Source organism: Polyodon spathula, chromosome 6 (genome assembly GCF_017654505.1).
Source record: "Polyodon spathula isolate WHYD16114869_AA chromosome 6, ASM1765450v1, whole genome shotgun sequence".
NCBI lineage: Eukaryota > Metazoa > Chordata > Actinopteri > Acipenseriformes > Polyodontidae > Polyodon > Polyodon spathula.
This window is the reverse complement of record NC_054539.1, coordinates 69,158,715-69,175,104: the sequence shown is the minus strand read 5'-3', so window position 1 is coordinate 69,175,104 and position 16,390 is coordinate 69,158,715. Positions and strand designations below refer to the sequence as shown.

Genomic DNA, 16,390 nt, shown 5'->3' with positions numbered 1-16,390 from the left:
GGAGGGAGGTGGGGTCGAGGGTAGGTTTTTTGAGGAGGGGGGTTGATAGAGGCTTGTTTGAAGGCAGTGGGAAAGAGGCCAGAGAGGAGAGAGGTGCTGAGAAGGGAGGAGGTGAAGGGGAATAGAGCAGGAGCAGCAGCTTGAAAGAGGAGTGTGGGGAGTGGGTCCGAGGTGCACCTGGTGGGTTTGTGGCCCTGTTGGAGAGGTCAGAGTCTGAGATGGGAGAGAAGGAGGAGAAAGAGGGTGAGTTAGTAGGTGAGTCGGAGGGTGTTGGGGTTGGAGCGGGAGGGGATGGAGGGGAGAGATAGGTGTTAAAGAGTTTGCAGATATCAGAGATTTTAGAGAAGAAAGAGGCAAAGTCATCAGAGGAGATAGAGAAGGGATGAGAGAGAGGGAGGGTTACCATTATCCATTGTCGATGTTGCATCCTCAAAAAAAATCAAGCAGGTTAGTTAGACACGAGCTCCCTTTCCTAAAACTATGCTGACTGTCTGCTAGGATACTGTTACCATATAGGTCATTTTCCATTTTGGATCTTATTATAGTTTCCATAAGTTTACATATAATAGAAGTCAGGCTTACTGGTCTGTAGTTACCTGTTTCAGTTTTGTTTCCCTTTTTGTGGATCGGTATTACATTTGCAATTCTACAGTCTGTCGGTACCACTCGTGTCAAGAGACTGTTGCATGATCTTGGTGAGCGGTTTGTAAATAACTTCTTTCACTTCTTTGAGTACTATTGGGAGGATCTCATCCGGTCCAGGGGATTTGTTAGTTATGGTAAGGTTTAGATTTAGGGGTCATTTTGGCGGTTAGACGTAAGTCTCATATGATGTGCCCTGGGCTAAAGTTGCAACTTTATTTTGTTTTAGTATATTTTTGTAAATGATATATATATTTTTTATTTTCCGCATTTTTCTTTTTGAGTGCTGTGAGTTGTGTTCTTTTGCATCCTCTAGCGGTCTCTAGTGGCTATTACATCCGACACTCACCGCCCTGAATTGAAAGGTAATAAGCAGTAATGTTTTCACTTGTATATCATAAACAAATTCATAATGTACGTACTTTCCTTACTTTATTGTTATTAAAATGACATATTAAAGCTTAACGACCAAAAAATGTGGCAGAATTTTCTATTTTTGAGTGTGTGAGTTCAGTGTACCGTGCCTGCAGAACATTCTGGACTTAACTACTTTTAAGGCTTCTGATTTTTGGAACAGTCTAAACGCTAAATATGTTTTTATTTTTGTCTGTTTATTCAGTGATAACACGCGCGAAGCACAGAAGAAAACATTTTGTTGTACTTCGGCAGGATTTTGTGCTACACCGGAAGCAGCGCTGTTTTAAGGTCCATGTGAAAGCTATGAGCTTGGTAGAAAGTTTGGAAGTAAAAAGTATGCAACGTCTGCTTTGTTTCCGAAAGTAATGGACGAGGAAGATACAGTAAGCTTGTCAATTATAGTACCTTATACCTACGTATCGTCTTCAGTGTTTTGATAACTATGTTTACATTGTGTGTTGAAGTGGCTATATGTTCAAATGTGTTAAAAATGATAGTACGAGTTACATACTGTAACGTTAAGTGACATGGTGAAGCAGGTTTATAGGAAACCATCGATTGCATTTTGACTTTAATTAATTTATTATGAATACAAGTCTCAGATAGAATTGTTGCGCACGGTTAAACACACACAGACAATCTCGTTCGAGGTATAAAATCTAGTATTTTATTTATCCCCCCGCAGAGAGATTATACAGAACCATGTGCTCAGTGTTCTGATGTCAAGTGGGGTATCACTGACGAAGGCAAGTTCTATTGCAGGTCCTGCCACAACGTGATTGAGGTGAGTTAACGGGAACTTGTTGTGTCACACAAACAACCAAACAAACAAGCAAAAACAAAAAACAAACATTTGTGACTTCAGGTCTAATCTGAATCATATACATACATAGTCAAATCATGAATATTAGTGCACAGAAACGGTGCTCGCTCCTGGGAATAAGATACTGCTCAAGTATGCAAGTAGTTAGCAATGACAACACTGAAATGTAAAGGTGATTTACTTTGAAAACTGCTTTTTGAACTATAAAAGGCACTGCATTATGAAAGTACACACAGCGGTTATTGTGTTGACAGAAAACAAAAGAGGTTACCACTGCGGATTCCTTTACTGCCAATACAAGAATCTTCTCTATTAATAGAGGATTGCGAAAGAAAACCAAACTCGGTGAGTATGTTTGCTTACGTTTAGATCTTAAAGCTGTATTATGTGCTCCACATTCAAGTCCTTTAATGATCATTCTGTGGTGTCTGTTTACCCCTTGAAGCATTCTGGCCACTTTGTAAAACATGTGCTGGAGCGTCTTTTTGAAATCATGGTCACTCCGTGTTTTTTTCTCTTTAGAGCAAGGCCGGGAGTGGTACGTGTGCGAGGGGTTTCAGTTTATATTGAACCTGCAAGCTGATGCCATTCAAGCTCTTGGGGTCTGCCCACAATTTAAAGTATGTTGGAGAAAACAAAACCAAAATGTTATTTTAACTGTTTCTGGGTCTGTGTCTTTTTTTTCTAATTTATTTTTATTTGCATAATTTACTTTACTGAGACAGATGTTTGTAAATGGTTGTCTGAGCCAATGAAACTGTGTGGCTTGTTTTGTGTTTGAAGGATGAAGTCCTGTGCAATTTCTGGCGCCGATATCTGCAGAAGAGTAGACAAGCCTATACCAGAAAACCTCTGGAAGATGTGGTGAGATTAAGAAAGGTCAGTGTGGTACAGATCCATACCAGTAAAAGAGTCGCAGTCAGCTTGACAACTTCTGTGTAATATTTTAAGAGCAGACTCATTATACATACTGGTGTTTACAGGGTTAAGGATATGTGCAAAGTGGCCTGCGGCTGCAAAACACCCATATTGCGCCCCAAATTAGCGTTTTGCACATGCAAACCATGTTTAGTAGCTGTGAAGTGGGACTTAGCAGCCACTAAAAATACAGTGTATAAAAAGAATGGAGTTCACCTGGTGTTCTACACCCGCTATCAAATTTGTACTTTGCCATCATTAATTAGTTGCAATTATATTGAAAAGCATTCAAGAAAAGAGCATAGAGCTGGGCAGGATCTGGATACTAAGCAGGTGCAAACATTATAAGGTGATATAAGGATTTTGCATTGAACTTAGACAATTGCTGACCTTCCAAAAACTTTACACCTCTTCTTACAAAGTGCAAACCATTGTAGAAGCGAGTAACTAAGAGCTGTGTCAAAGCACACACCTTCAGAGACCAGTCACTGTCCTCAGGATGGCTGCTGTGGTACACTTCCTGATGCGGCGACACTTGGCTGTTGTTGAGGATAGGCAGGAAAACTTTTGGAAGAGAAGGGCAAGACAGAGAATACTCTGCATATTCAAACCCGGGGTCACTTTGTTTGGGATGCTGGAGGATGCGGTGGTAAGGCGTTGTCATCTCACTCTGCAGGTCATCCCTGCAGAGTGCCAAAGCACTGGGAGGGGTACCTATAGCGGTTGTAGTGCTTCAGTAAAATATGTACTGAATACCTGGACAGTGTTTGAGAAGTGCTATGGTAGAATATGTTTGAAACATACAAAATATACACTTAGACTAATCATTTTAATTTTGAAAAAACTGAGCATGCTCTGTCCCTCCCCCCTCTAGCTTGTGTTAACTAGAGGCAAATTTCATCATTCACCATCTCGACAGCAAAGCGCTGTACATTAAATTGAACATCGATTCCATTCCTCGTTATATACATCAATATAAATGCTGGATAATTTATTCAGTAAGTACATTTTTGTAACATGCATAGTTAATGACGTTATTTAAGTTTATGAATGAAAATGAACTGAGCGCCCTGCCAGACAAGCAGTGGGCGTGCTCTTCTTCTCCTGCTCGTGTTAACTAGCATCTGATTTGCTGGTCCCATCCTACCAGCCAATCAGTTTTGAAAAGGCTTTGTAAGTACGTCCCTGTGTGTGTGTTCCATGTAAACAAACTAAAAAACGTTCCACCTTGAATCCAGAGCAGGATGACAGGCTTGTATTCCTGGCAAACAGCCTGTAAATAAATTGTGCACATTGAAGAAAACTGACTGTACATAGTTTGCGCTTCTTTGAAGTTTCAAAATGAACTCTTATATAATGAATATGTAACAATATAAAAAAATAAAAACTGTAGCGGGTATGCATGTTGTGGTAATTAAATCAATTTATTATAATGTTGTTGTTATGATGGTAATTTAGACAGAGACTGTGTGTTTCACAGATAGTGAAGGTGGTACAGTATTTACAAGATGCAATGCATGATCCTGCAGCTGTTACTGAATAAAAAAAGACGTTTTTCATAACCTCGTGTCTAGTTTATATAGATTACATTCCAAAGTACTGTAATCTGTTTGGAATAGATATTTTAGTGATACCCCTGTAGTATGTTAAACTTGCTTTAGGCTTGTGTGTTTTTTTTTATTTTTTTCTTTCTCCTGATGCCACCAAGGCATAATTATGCCTCGCGTTCAGTTGTGCTAAAAATGTTTAACAGCAATGATATTAAAATAATCACGTGGGGGGAATGGAGCGAAAATCATCGAGATTTATTCGAACAAATCGATTTTGTGTGTCTGATTAATCGATTGCTATTTGGAGGCTTAACTGACAGCCCTAATTTGCATTGCTCTTAAGCTTACGTGGGCTGCAATGCAAAATAATTGCCTGGCCACTAGGCAATTAGAATTTTGCATGTGCAATTAATTGCACTACGCCGATCCTTACATCGACCCCCTGTGGGTACTAGATTAAAAATCAACATATTCCTGTTAAGTTTTTATATTTTTATTTATTCACACACCATAGGTAAATGAACTAGGGAATTACTTTTTCCAGCTTTTATTTGGGGAAGATTTTTTCTTCTAAACATGGCAGTGTGTCAAGTTCATACTCCCTCCTGCAACAGTGCTGGTGCAGGAGGGAGCATGGAGTGGTGGAACAGAACAGAAAATCAGCATTGTTGCAGGAGGGAGTTTGATCTGGATACGCTGCGAACCTTAGACTTTTAATTTTCCTGTTGATTTACCTAGGATGTGTAATTAAAAAAAAAAAAAAAAATAATAATAATAATAATAATAATGTAGAGTTGACCCTTTTTAAAGATTGTTTTGTATTCTCGTAACAGTTATAGTCTGGCAAAAGAAGCTAACACAAGTTTAGATAGGTTTCATGAATATCAAGCTTTATTCATAAAGGAACAACTCTGGAGTTGAATCTTCCATGCTAAATGAGTTGGTCCTGTAGTACCAGATTTAGATTCACTGTCAAAAGGGCGTCCAGTGGCATAGACTAGATTCAATTCATAAATGGCTGCTGCAGACAGTGGTTCAGTGCACTTTCTTTCAGCTGTGGAAGCATAGGGTTGAACCTGGTTCAGCACTTTTAGTCATGATGATATTTAAGGTTAAGTGTGAAAGCAGACCAGCAGTTACCAATTGCACACGGATTCAGCATTTTATATGCAGTGTGTATGAATTACTGTAGAAGCAGTTTTTTGTTATTCGCAGTAGAAGACGGATAGGAAGTGTGGCTTGAATAAGAGAGCTACCACTGCACGTTATTGTTATTTGTTCTAGCAGATGCCTTTCTCCAAGGCGACTTGCAGAAACTAGGGTGTGTGAACTATGCATCAGCTCCAGAGTCACTTAGGACAACGTCTCACCCAAAATACAGAGCACAAGGAGGTTAAGTGACTTGTTCAGAGTCACACAGTGAGTCAGTGAGTGGCAGGGGTGGGATTTGAACCAGGCTACCTCCTGGTTACAAGCTCTTTTCTTTAACCACTGGACCACACAGCCTCCTGTATCTAAAACTATAGAAATAAAAACTGCATTTCAGAGCCTCCCATTAAAGCAGCCACAAGGTGGCAGTACAAATCTACTTGTGAGGTTTTGCATGTGTTGATTATAAAGGCCTGGAAATTGCCTCTTTTTGTTTGTTTGTTTTAAAATCCTTTAGCATTTCATTTAATGTGAAAATCCCCTCCCTCCCCCCACTGTTGCTCTTACCTAATAAACAAAGAAAATTTTCGTAAGTCATGGAAAGCGTGACATCAGTAGAAGAGGCGGAGGAAGAGAGTCGTACTCTGCATAAGTTTGAACATAAATTTCCATTTGACTTGAACGTCTTAAAATTTAATTTAATTTATTTTAGTCTTCTGAAATAAAGAACCTTTGTCTTTAACATTAGAACTGCTGAGATTCCGGACTCCATACGACTGCCGCACCCGCAAAATGCGCGGCTCCATTATAAAACGGCTTGGGTATGAAAAACAAACAATCGGATACAACTTAATATTTTTATTTATGATCATCGTACATGTCATTTTCAGAGCAGAAACACCATATTTACATTGAAAATGAAACTGTTTTCTTTTATGTTTAAAAAAGAGCACATATACATAAACATGAAAAACTGTAATAAAATGTACGCAATAAATTTGTGTGAACAAGTGTAGAAAGCTGTATGCACATATTATAAAACATAAATAACTAGTTATAAAAATAGCATAAAACATAACTTATGGAACATGAAGGCGCTTTGAGTGAAACAGAGTTCAAAGGCTCTGTCTGTTTTAGAGTTCTATTACAGCTTTCAAAGAACAATATAAGCAGAAAACACGCTTTCCAACTGGACCAGTGCATTTTCTACAGACTGCCTTTTCACAACGAGCGCAGACATCACAAGTTCTCTTTCTGTTGCATTTAGCAACCTGGCATTGTCTTATTCGCAGCGCTGGCACAGGGAATCAAAATGTTTCTGCTGTAGCTGCAGAATGAAGTCCCTCCGAGTGGTTGTGGTGCTGGTGCACTCCATCTGCAAAACCAAAGCGTTGATGGGTGCCAGGCCCAAAACATAAAAAACAGCCACAGGCCACCTGCAAGTATCACCTTTGACAGAATACAGCCGTGCCATGTGATCCAGTATACACACCATACTTTGTTGCGCTGTAAAATGCAACAGTCTCTAGTTTTTGTTAAGTGTCAGTCCCGATGGTTGCTGATTTGTGCAGAGAGCTTAGAATAAGCACTTTTTTTTTTTTTTTTTTAAACACCTGGGTGGCACATTGGTTCTGCCTGAGGAGTGTTGTGGAGTGCAGGGGGGCTCGCATGGCTTGAGATGTTGGTGGTAACTATTCAGAGGACAGGCAGACGAGAAAAAAGTATTGTAGCTATATCGCACTGTATTGTGATTTGATGTGTATATTTGGTGACAACTGCTAATAAATCATTTATGATGTGTAGAATTATTTCATTAGTGTTTCAACACTTGACAGAAGTATATAATACGTTCTTTCACAATAACTTTGATTTTATTACACAGCCCAGACTAAACTGTCGGCTATATTCTATTGATTTCAATATGCCGCATAAACTGTGGGTCTGGCGGTTGCAGAAGCGAGTGCTTATAACTTATTCATTTTTACGATTTTGCAATTGAAATATTTAGTAACACTTAACAACGGACGTGCACAAGATATTCACATACGTGGAGATACTAGTTTTCATTTCTGGTGACGTCACTCAGGAGTTGACTGCTGTCGGTTGAGTGCAGATGCATTGGATGAGCGGGGTGTCAAATCTGGACTCGTCACTCCTAGACGTGACGCAATGCCCTAGTGTCTGAGGGTACTTTGAAACCCATTATATAAAAAAGTGACTCCAGATGAAGTGACGCAATGCGACGTGCTGGTGTGTCCAGGCCTAAACCCTTTCACAAACTGCAGACTTTTATATACTGTAGAGTGCTCCCTTTTTATACCACAAAAAAGAGAGATTGAATTGGGGGTGTTCTACAGTAAAATATAGTACTTGTACAATTGTCAACATGGCTTAACCATGAAGTTCAAGAATTATCGAACCATGAAATGTCGAAGGAACACTTTTGTAAAGATGCATACATTTTTCTTGCTAACATTTTGTTGACTTTACCATTTTTTATCAGGGTTAAACTAACAGCATGTAATCAGCACATATATCAATGTAAATCCCATTCTAACCTCTCCCCCAGGTGTCTGAGTCGTCTCAATCTTCGCAGTCCCCGGGTGGCTTGTCCTCATTGTCCGAGAGTGATCCGGAAGGAGGGCAGTCTGACGAGAACAGTGGTCTGGCCTCTACGTCTCGGAGCAGGTCACCACTGTCAGGTTTGTTCATAACCCTAACTGTTACAAGTCAACCAGTCCAGATAGCCAATACACTGTTCCTCCTTTACTTGAGTTGTCTGATTTCATTAACATAGGCAGCATGTTGGGTTCTGAGGCAGAGTTCAGTGACTCTTGTGTTTTTCAGATGACATAATGTCAGTGTGCTCCGGCTCTGTCGATGGCAGGTTGCATAGACCCCAGCGGCAGCGAGCCAAGATGCTCATGAGCATGCCCATGACGCTGGCTTTCTGTTCCATGTCCTTACTGTGGCTGAGGGAATCAATCACGTTGTCCGAGCTCTTGAGGTAAGGGAACGCTGACCTTTTAAGCGGTTACCTTCACACTGGCCTGTGACCTAACATGGATGCCACATTGTTGTGCTCTTGTAACAGTTTTATTTTTATTTCTATGGGATAAAAACATTTACAGCTTTCAGAAAAATAAGACTGTGGAAGTTGTTTTACAAAGCTTCCACTGCACTGTCAGAGCCTCGTGTCTGAGAACGTTCAAGATGCCCTTCTCATTTCCTGTTGGTATCTCAGTTGGGGAATCTTTTCCTCTGTAATCCTGTAATGTTTTTCTTCCATGATGGTGCATCTTTAGTGCACGTGTAGGTTTATGCCATTCCAATTACACATTTTCCATCAAATCTGACTGTTGACACTCATATTTAACTGCCCACATTTTGTCGTCCTATTTTTTTGTGACAATGTGTAATGCTTGCTGACTAATGTGTTTTTTTTATTTATTTTTTATTTAGTATTTATTTTTAAAAAATCGAACTTCCAGTCATGCGTGAAAAACCACAAGAAGTTACTGAATACAGTGTTGGACTAGAAGTTACTTTGTAATCCATTTATTTCCAGTACTGCTTTAGCTTTAATACTTTGTCTGCTTTGTTTTGTGCAGGTTTGTTGCCGAGGGTCACATTCCCTACATCAATGTGTATCAGAGCTTTCCTGAGGAGTTGAAGTTGTATGGAAAAGATACGCATATCTTCCGGGTAGATGTAAGACGCTTGTTGTTTTAAATATCTAAAATATTAGGGTAACACCAGCATTTTAAAGTCAATATTTTGTCTATCTCCTGTGAATTTAGAACTTCAGTGCTATACAAATAGTTTACCTAGTAGGCCAGCTTCACGGCACTGGTCCTTTTCTGATCATTTTACATTTTTTGAATTTTCCTAACATTACTAGTTTGCATTTCCCATTAACAAAAAAACTAGCACTCCATATCAACTGGTGTTAAATTCTTTGTGAATTTGGCACTTTGTGCTGCAATCTCTCCTGCCCCAATCTTGTGGTCAGTAATGAATCAGATTGTGGTTTTGGATTCCCAAGATAATTAATATGCTGATATAAAAGGAGAACCACATAGTGCTCAGCGAAGTGAAGAGCTTGTGAAGTGAAGAGCTTGTTTATTCATTGTTAGAATCACTTGAATAGAACAAACTAGCTACACGCTAGTAAAGCCAGTCTGATTAGCTGTCCACATTCATCGTAATCACGGGGAATAGCTTGCTTGTATGCAATTAGCCTTTTTTAGGTCTGCAGGCCCCTGATGCAACTAAGAGCTTCAATTCCATCTAAAGGTTATTGTGTCTTCCAAAACAATTTTTAAGGATGCATTTCGTTAAAGTTGGTATTGCTTTTTGGAGCTGCGATCTATAAGAAATTGTTTGCATGAAAGTAAGTGTGGTGGTTTTGAGGTGGAGTACAGTAAATGGGGTGTCATCATTTGCACCACATTAACGCAATGAAGAGTGTTTAGAACATCACAAAAGTAATGACTTGCATGTACTTGCATTGCATGTGTTTTCCCTTTTAACATATAAAATAGCAGCAGAAACGCTGCTCTGTGCAGGTGAAACACTGATCAAAGACCTCGTCTTCAGAGGAAACACTGAGAAGTCTGGCTGCTTTGCAAAAGCCTTGGCTGTCTGAAGTGTAGGGCAGTTTGATGGATTGCCGTAGTTACACAGCTAAGACTTACACAGTGACTTCACAAGAGCAGTGGTAGTGGATGCAGGTCTCCACTGCAAATGAGTATGTTGATTTTACCTGACTAAATAGAGAATTGAATAAAAGATTTAAGCAGAGAGAAAAGATCAGAAGAGGAGAGAAATGAAAATTTAAGAGGCATTGTTAGACTTTTATTTATCAGGGACGCCCTTTTCTTTTGGCATTGTACAATAAACTTTGTTTAAAGTACTGAAGTCATCTCCATTGTGTGTATATAAAAAAATGGATACATGTTTACTCTATAAATGCCTGTGGTTAAAACAAAACAAACAAACAAAGCTATGTGAATGCATTTCATTTGACCCTGCCTGTTGGTGCTTCTGTTGTGAGTGCTGGGGTGGTCATCTTCTTTTACTGCAGCAATTGAGTTTCCCTTCGGTAAACTGTTCACAGGTCCCGTGATTGTTCTGCAGTGTTTCCTGAATTTCTTTGAAATGGGTGTTTCCAGATAAAATCTCCTACATTTAAAAAAAAAAAAAAAAAATGACTTAGCCTCGAGACTTTAGCAAGGCACAACCCAAGAATGCTTTCTTTCGGTGTGTGAAATCGGCACCAGGCTTGGTTGCATTCTCAGTAAGGGTGCTGATGTGTGGCATATTAGGAGAGCTTCCTGTATGGTTGTTTTTTTTTTTTTTTTTTTTTTAACTGGGCAGTTCCCAGAAACAATTATCTAAGGCGTGGCTATTCCTATAACGCTACCACTTAATTATATGACTGGGAGGTGCCAGGGTCGTGATTGGTAGCCTCTCAGTACACTGTTACCCTTCTTTCTGCGTTTTCTTTGCAGTGGGCTGTAGAAATACTGCCCAAGCTCATGTAGCCTCCTCCCTTTCCTGCGCTCCTTCGTATGTCATTGCTGTCTTGTTTATAACTTTGTGTCTGAGTCCAGGCTGTTTAACATAAGTACCCTATTGTTGTACTGCAGCTGAATTTTTGCTAGTGTGGGTAACGCTAGTTAGGTCGCTGCAGCTTAGAGAGAGTGATGGTGAGGTGTAGTCCGTTGAGTTTTGGACTGTATTGCCTTCTGTACCTTCTGTATTGGGCACTGTAGTCGCCATAATCTTAAAGGTCTTGGAATGTTTGATGTGTTTTATTGCTTTGACATAGGCTGCTTTAGTGTTGTGATGTACTGCATATGCTTTTATACTTTTGTGTACATACAGTACTGACCTGAACAAATTGCTTTTATAAATGAGGCCATGGTCTCCTTGTGCAATGATTAAAGGGAAAATGTGGCTCATGTGGGAAGATGATTACTGGACCCCCATAACCTGGCATGTTCAGCAGCAGATTAGATGTCATGAGGGTCCTGTCTCCCAGCCCGCTCTCTTCATGGGAGATGGATGAGCTTAAAGTATCCTGGTTTGGGAATAAAACAAACCAGGAAAAACATTGTTCTCGATAGGGAATATTAATCATCTTGGGAATATGCCATAAACTCTTTTCAGTATTGATGAAATTCACTAATGTAATATGACTTTGAACTGTGGTTTAGTAATAAAGCCATTCCATGGTTCCTGGATAATCCCAAACACTGAGAGATTAAGATTCTAGTTCCATTGCAGGTGTCCAGTCCAAACCGTTTCACGGTTCCATTGTTTTAACCTCTGGCCATATTGATAACACTGCTGTACTTTATGGTTAGCTTGATAAAGTTTCAACAAGGTCATTTGTCTGATATAAATAAATTTAAAAAATCTCAACCAATGAAGCGATATGTAATCCATATATTCATTCTACAACCTGTTTTTTAAGAGGGATATTTAGTTTTTATTCACAGCTTTGCTCTGATTCTGGACATGGCACAATGTTATGTGAAATTACCAGTAACGTTGCTTCTTATAGTTGCCAGTGAACATTCTGTTTTAAGTAGGTCATAAATGATGAAATGTACTTGCTGCACATGTCACACATGCATACCATAACTATCGATCATGGAGATGCATGTTTTCATTTTACTGATAAAAATGCACATATCCTATAGTTTATTTGAGGACATAGTTACAATTGATTACAATAATGGATCAGTTCTGCTTTGTTCTTTGACGCAGCATAGATTTGTTTGGCCCAATGACATTGTGCAATGAAACTGTAAAATCAAGAAGGCATCTCATCAGGGTGATCTTGCGGAGACACTTCTAAAGTATTAAAAGCGTAATAGTATAGTAAAGAAACGTACTGTAACGCATGAATATTGTTGAATCTAGAGCACGTTATTGCGGGCGCTACATTTTTCTTTGAGTAGCAGGTGCATTCTGTATAGTGGTTCTGTTGCAAGTTGTTTTATTCTTCTTTCTTTTCATGATAGTTTCAGTTTCCAATGCGTTGCATCCATAAGTAGCGAGTGGGTGAACAAATTGCTTCTGCCTGCGATCTAGTTCTACTGTAGCACTGTAGTCGGCTCACTTTGGCAGTTGTGCAAGTGACACTTCTGCTTGTTCTTACTTGTCCTGATCCTTCATCGTTCCACCTGGATTGGTTTGTCAGCTTCTAGAATTGCAGCCTCCTTTGTTCCAGGAGCTGTGCCCGGATTCGGGTGCTCATGCATGTGTTGTACAGTTGTTTGTGGTTCACTGTATTAATATAGATAAATGTTGATTTAGTGGGTTTGGGTGCATCATTACATCTTCTCTCCTGCGTATTTAAAAAGAGAAAAGGAATCACAGATTTCCCATAGGAAAAAAAAGTTACGTGCACTTTTGGCCTTTTCAAATGCCTGGTTGACTGAATGGGATTCAAAGCCTTTCAGATCTGTGTAATTGTTTCTGTCTCTTTATCTTATGTCTTGCACTGGGCTGTTGAGGCAGGTACACTTCCAGATTGTGTGAATGCTGTACTGTATATTCATTTACAGTAGACACTTTTTTTCAATCACTGAACACCTGAAGTTTTTGGGATTCGGCCGAATACCGAATCTACAAAATATGTCAAGAGAACTGAAGGAAACTAAATGAAAATCAGACTGGCATCTACTAACAAGGGACGCGCAAAATCTATAGTTTTGAGCCTTTTCGTTAACAGTATCTTTATTACCGAATGGAACCTCTGGGTGTGCCGTCACATTCCCTCTATCTTGAGTTAAATCTCATCAAATGCTTTCTTTTTAAATTCTCAGCACAGTTGTGTCAAGTCTGCAAGTTATTGTGTGTGTGCTAAAGAGAGACAGTTTGTAGCCTACTTTAAATTACTTCATGATTTCAGTTTGAGTGCCAAGTTTAAGTAAGATGACACTGGCTGCAACTCCATTGTTGTTTTTTATACATAAATAAGCTTACTTGATTTGAAAAACGCCATGAACGATACAAGCAACTTCTTACACTACTTGGTTTGATTAAATGAGTAGTACACAACAAAGCATTAAAGTGGACTAATTTCAACAAACAACAACAACTTTAATGAAAAATATTGTATCGGAAGGATTAGCTTGCTATATTATATTAAACCAAAACAATACAAAAATAACTCTTGTTCTCTTTTGTCTTTTTCAATTAATATCATTTAATTAATAGAGAATAAAAACATACTAAGATAACTACCTAGCCTCAATTTAATTAATCGTTTTTGTAATCTACCAGCGGCTTCTGTTGCATACACATCTGATATATATATATATATAGTGCAGACCATGGGTCAAACCAAGTCCTATGAATGCCTTTTAGTTTGTTTGTTTTTTAAACCATTTAAATGCAAAACTATAACAAAACATGTATACAGGCTTTTTTTTTTTTTTAAATAAAAAATGGATTACTTGTCCTGCGGTTGCCTTTTAATTTTTCTTTTTTTCTGCATGTACTACTACTTTGTATATGATGTAGAATATGTGATGTAAACATGTAAAACTAGCATGTGCAATACTCTTTCAAATTAACATGCTATGATTTTGAATGTGCGGATCTTTGGGACGGTATTATTGTCATTGCTTGCGCCCCGGCACTTCTTTCTTTACAAGTTAGGCCCTGCCGAATGGAAATATATCCCTGAATAAGATTTCCGATTGAAGCTTACACAGTTTACCGCTAGACCTCTACCCCCACAACAGAACACAACAAAATACAGAACAGTTTACTTTACCTTTACAAGAAAGCAGAGCTGCATTTTTTGCCATAATAACACTCTCTTTTCTTTAATGACGTTTCAACCTGTGCCACCTGACCCAAGAGCTATGAGGAAAAATTACCGTTATGAGTGACCAGAATCTCCTTGCAAAATAAAACCCACGCTGATTTAAATGCACTGTGTGTGTAACACATATCAAATAGGCTACAAAATAGTAAAAAAAAAAAAATGGAATGAAACACAGTTTCCCATTGGTTCAACTTGTACTGGCACGTTAAATTGAATTTACTAAAGCATATTCTGCAACAACGTCTTGCACATCTGACAGTTACATATATATATAGAAATTTCTGTGCACCGATTTTTAAATTTTTTTTTTTTATAGCATGTTGACAAACAAAGCACACAAGTCTACAACAGTTTGCCGTTACAGTATATTACATGTTTACTGCATAACTTTACTCCATGAAGTGTGTGATGTGACTGTGCTGTTGCATACAAGGGTATGTTTGCATTCAGCAGATGCCTGACGTGTTTAGTGCGTGCGCCACCAGTAATTTAGGGAGTCGAGAGCTGCGACAGTTCATCGAACGTGTTCTTAATATTAAATACAAAAGTTAGGTTCGACACCGGATTCGTGTCTTTTATTTAAATAAAAACTGCACTCATTGGAGGGATGCGGATAGAGGGTCATCGAAACCCTGCTCACAAAGTAGATATTCAGGCTAAATCTGAAACTGAAGCCTGGATTTGGTGCATCCCTAATAAACGTAACTAACTTCACCTTCAGCCGCCCCCCCCGCTGTATGGCATGTGACCAAATGCCAGCTTTGTACCAATCTGTGTGACGTGAAAATCAAACTCTTAATGTTGCATAACCAAAAAAAAAAAACCCAACAAACCTTTTGAGTCCTTTTTAATTTACAATTCTGAGTTGGTTGGTGTACTTCGACTGTTGTGTAATTTAGACCCTAAGGGTTTTGAGATATTCTGTTGGCTCTTCATTTTGTATGCAGTTTTGATTAATGGTCCTCTCTAGTGTCGTCTAATAAAAATGGATGTTTGCCATTGGTCCTTTTGATTTTGGTTTCTGCGTTATGTAGACTAAACCAGGGTTTTCAATTCGTTTTAAGGTAAGTGGCACGTACAAGGCATTCAGGGGCACTGATCTCATCATGGCACGTAGGGCTGAGGGGGGTGAAAGGTAACGCTGGTTTATTGGAGTTCACAAAAAACCTTTTCAGCTTGGTACGGTAACATTTTCAATTCCTTTTTGTTCAGTTATTGATCTTTTTGCTGCATTACAGCCTTTCATGAAAGTAATTTTGTTTGTTTTCAGAGCATTTTGTTCATGGCACGACTTGTGCGACACCCAAACCTTAAGTGTTTTTGTTCTAAATTTCTTGAATGCAACTGTTAATTTAAACACACGTTTGGTCACCATCACAACTGTTATATTAAACTGGAGTTACCGCATTCTGTACATTTTGTAGATCCGCTGACAAGGGCTCGGCTGATATCCCATCATGCCTTTCTTCTATAAGGCATACAGCCTCTATACGTGAACCCAAACATCTCTGACAAGCACCTGGGTACATATTTGTCTATTTTTTCGAATATATATATATATATATATATATATATATATATATATATATATATATATATATATATATATATATATATGTATGTATGTATGTATGAATGTATATATATATATATATATATATATATATATATATATTATATATATATATATACGATATACATGATACATAGCGGAATATCAGACCTTACAGTCTGATAATACAACAAAATGGACTGAGTGATAATACTCAAATCTAATAATATTTAATAAAGTAGCTGGCGCAAATATAGTATTAGGTGGTGGATCGCACTGGTTGCCAGCTTGTTTTGAAAACCCTGTAAATGGTAAGTTATTGACTTCAAATTTGATACACTGCTGTCCGTTGGGAGTCTGTCTTTCTATGTGCTGTAATAATGACCTTCCTTTTTCCAGTTGTGATATCTGCTTTGCAGCTCTATCTTGGGAGCTGCTTACCTGAAAGTTATTTTATATATTAAATATTTAAAATATTAAATGCCTAA

General features: G+C 38.5%; 1 protein-coding gene across 1 annotated transcript in view; it reads left to right on the top strand.

Annotated features, from left to right (window-relative positions):
* Positions 1–1,339: 1,339 nt before the first annotated feature.
* Positions 1,340–16,390, top strand: part of taf1b (TATA box binding protein (Tbp)-associated factor, RNA polymerase I, B) — a 34,613-nt gene continuing 19,562 nt past the window's right edge. The window contains exons 1-8 of the mRNA XM_041253568.1: positions 1,340–1,442; positions 1,745–1,843; positions 2,137–2,227; positions 2,405–2,502; positions 2,666–2,761; positions 8,069–8,201; positions 8,347–8,506; positions 9,111–9,210. Of these exons, the coding sequence (XP_041109502.1) occupies positions 1,425–1,442; positions 1,745–1,843; positions 2,137–2,227; positions 2,405–2,502; positions 2,666–2,761; positions 8,069–8,201; positions 8,347–8,506; positions 9,111–9,210 (795 nt within the window). The 5' untranslated portion in view covers positions 1,340–1,424. The remainder of the gene's footprint in view (positions 1,443–1,744; positions 1,844–2,136; positions 2,228–2,404; positions 2,503–2,665; positions 2,762–8,068; positions 8,202–8,346; positions 8,507–9,110; positions 9,211–16,390) is intronic.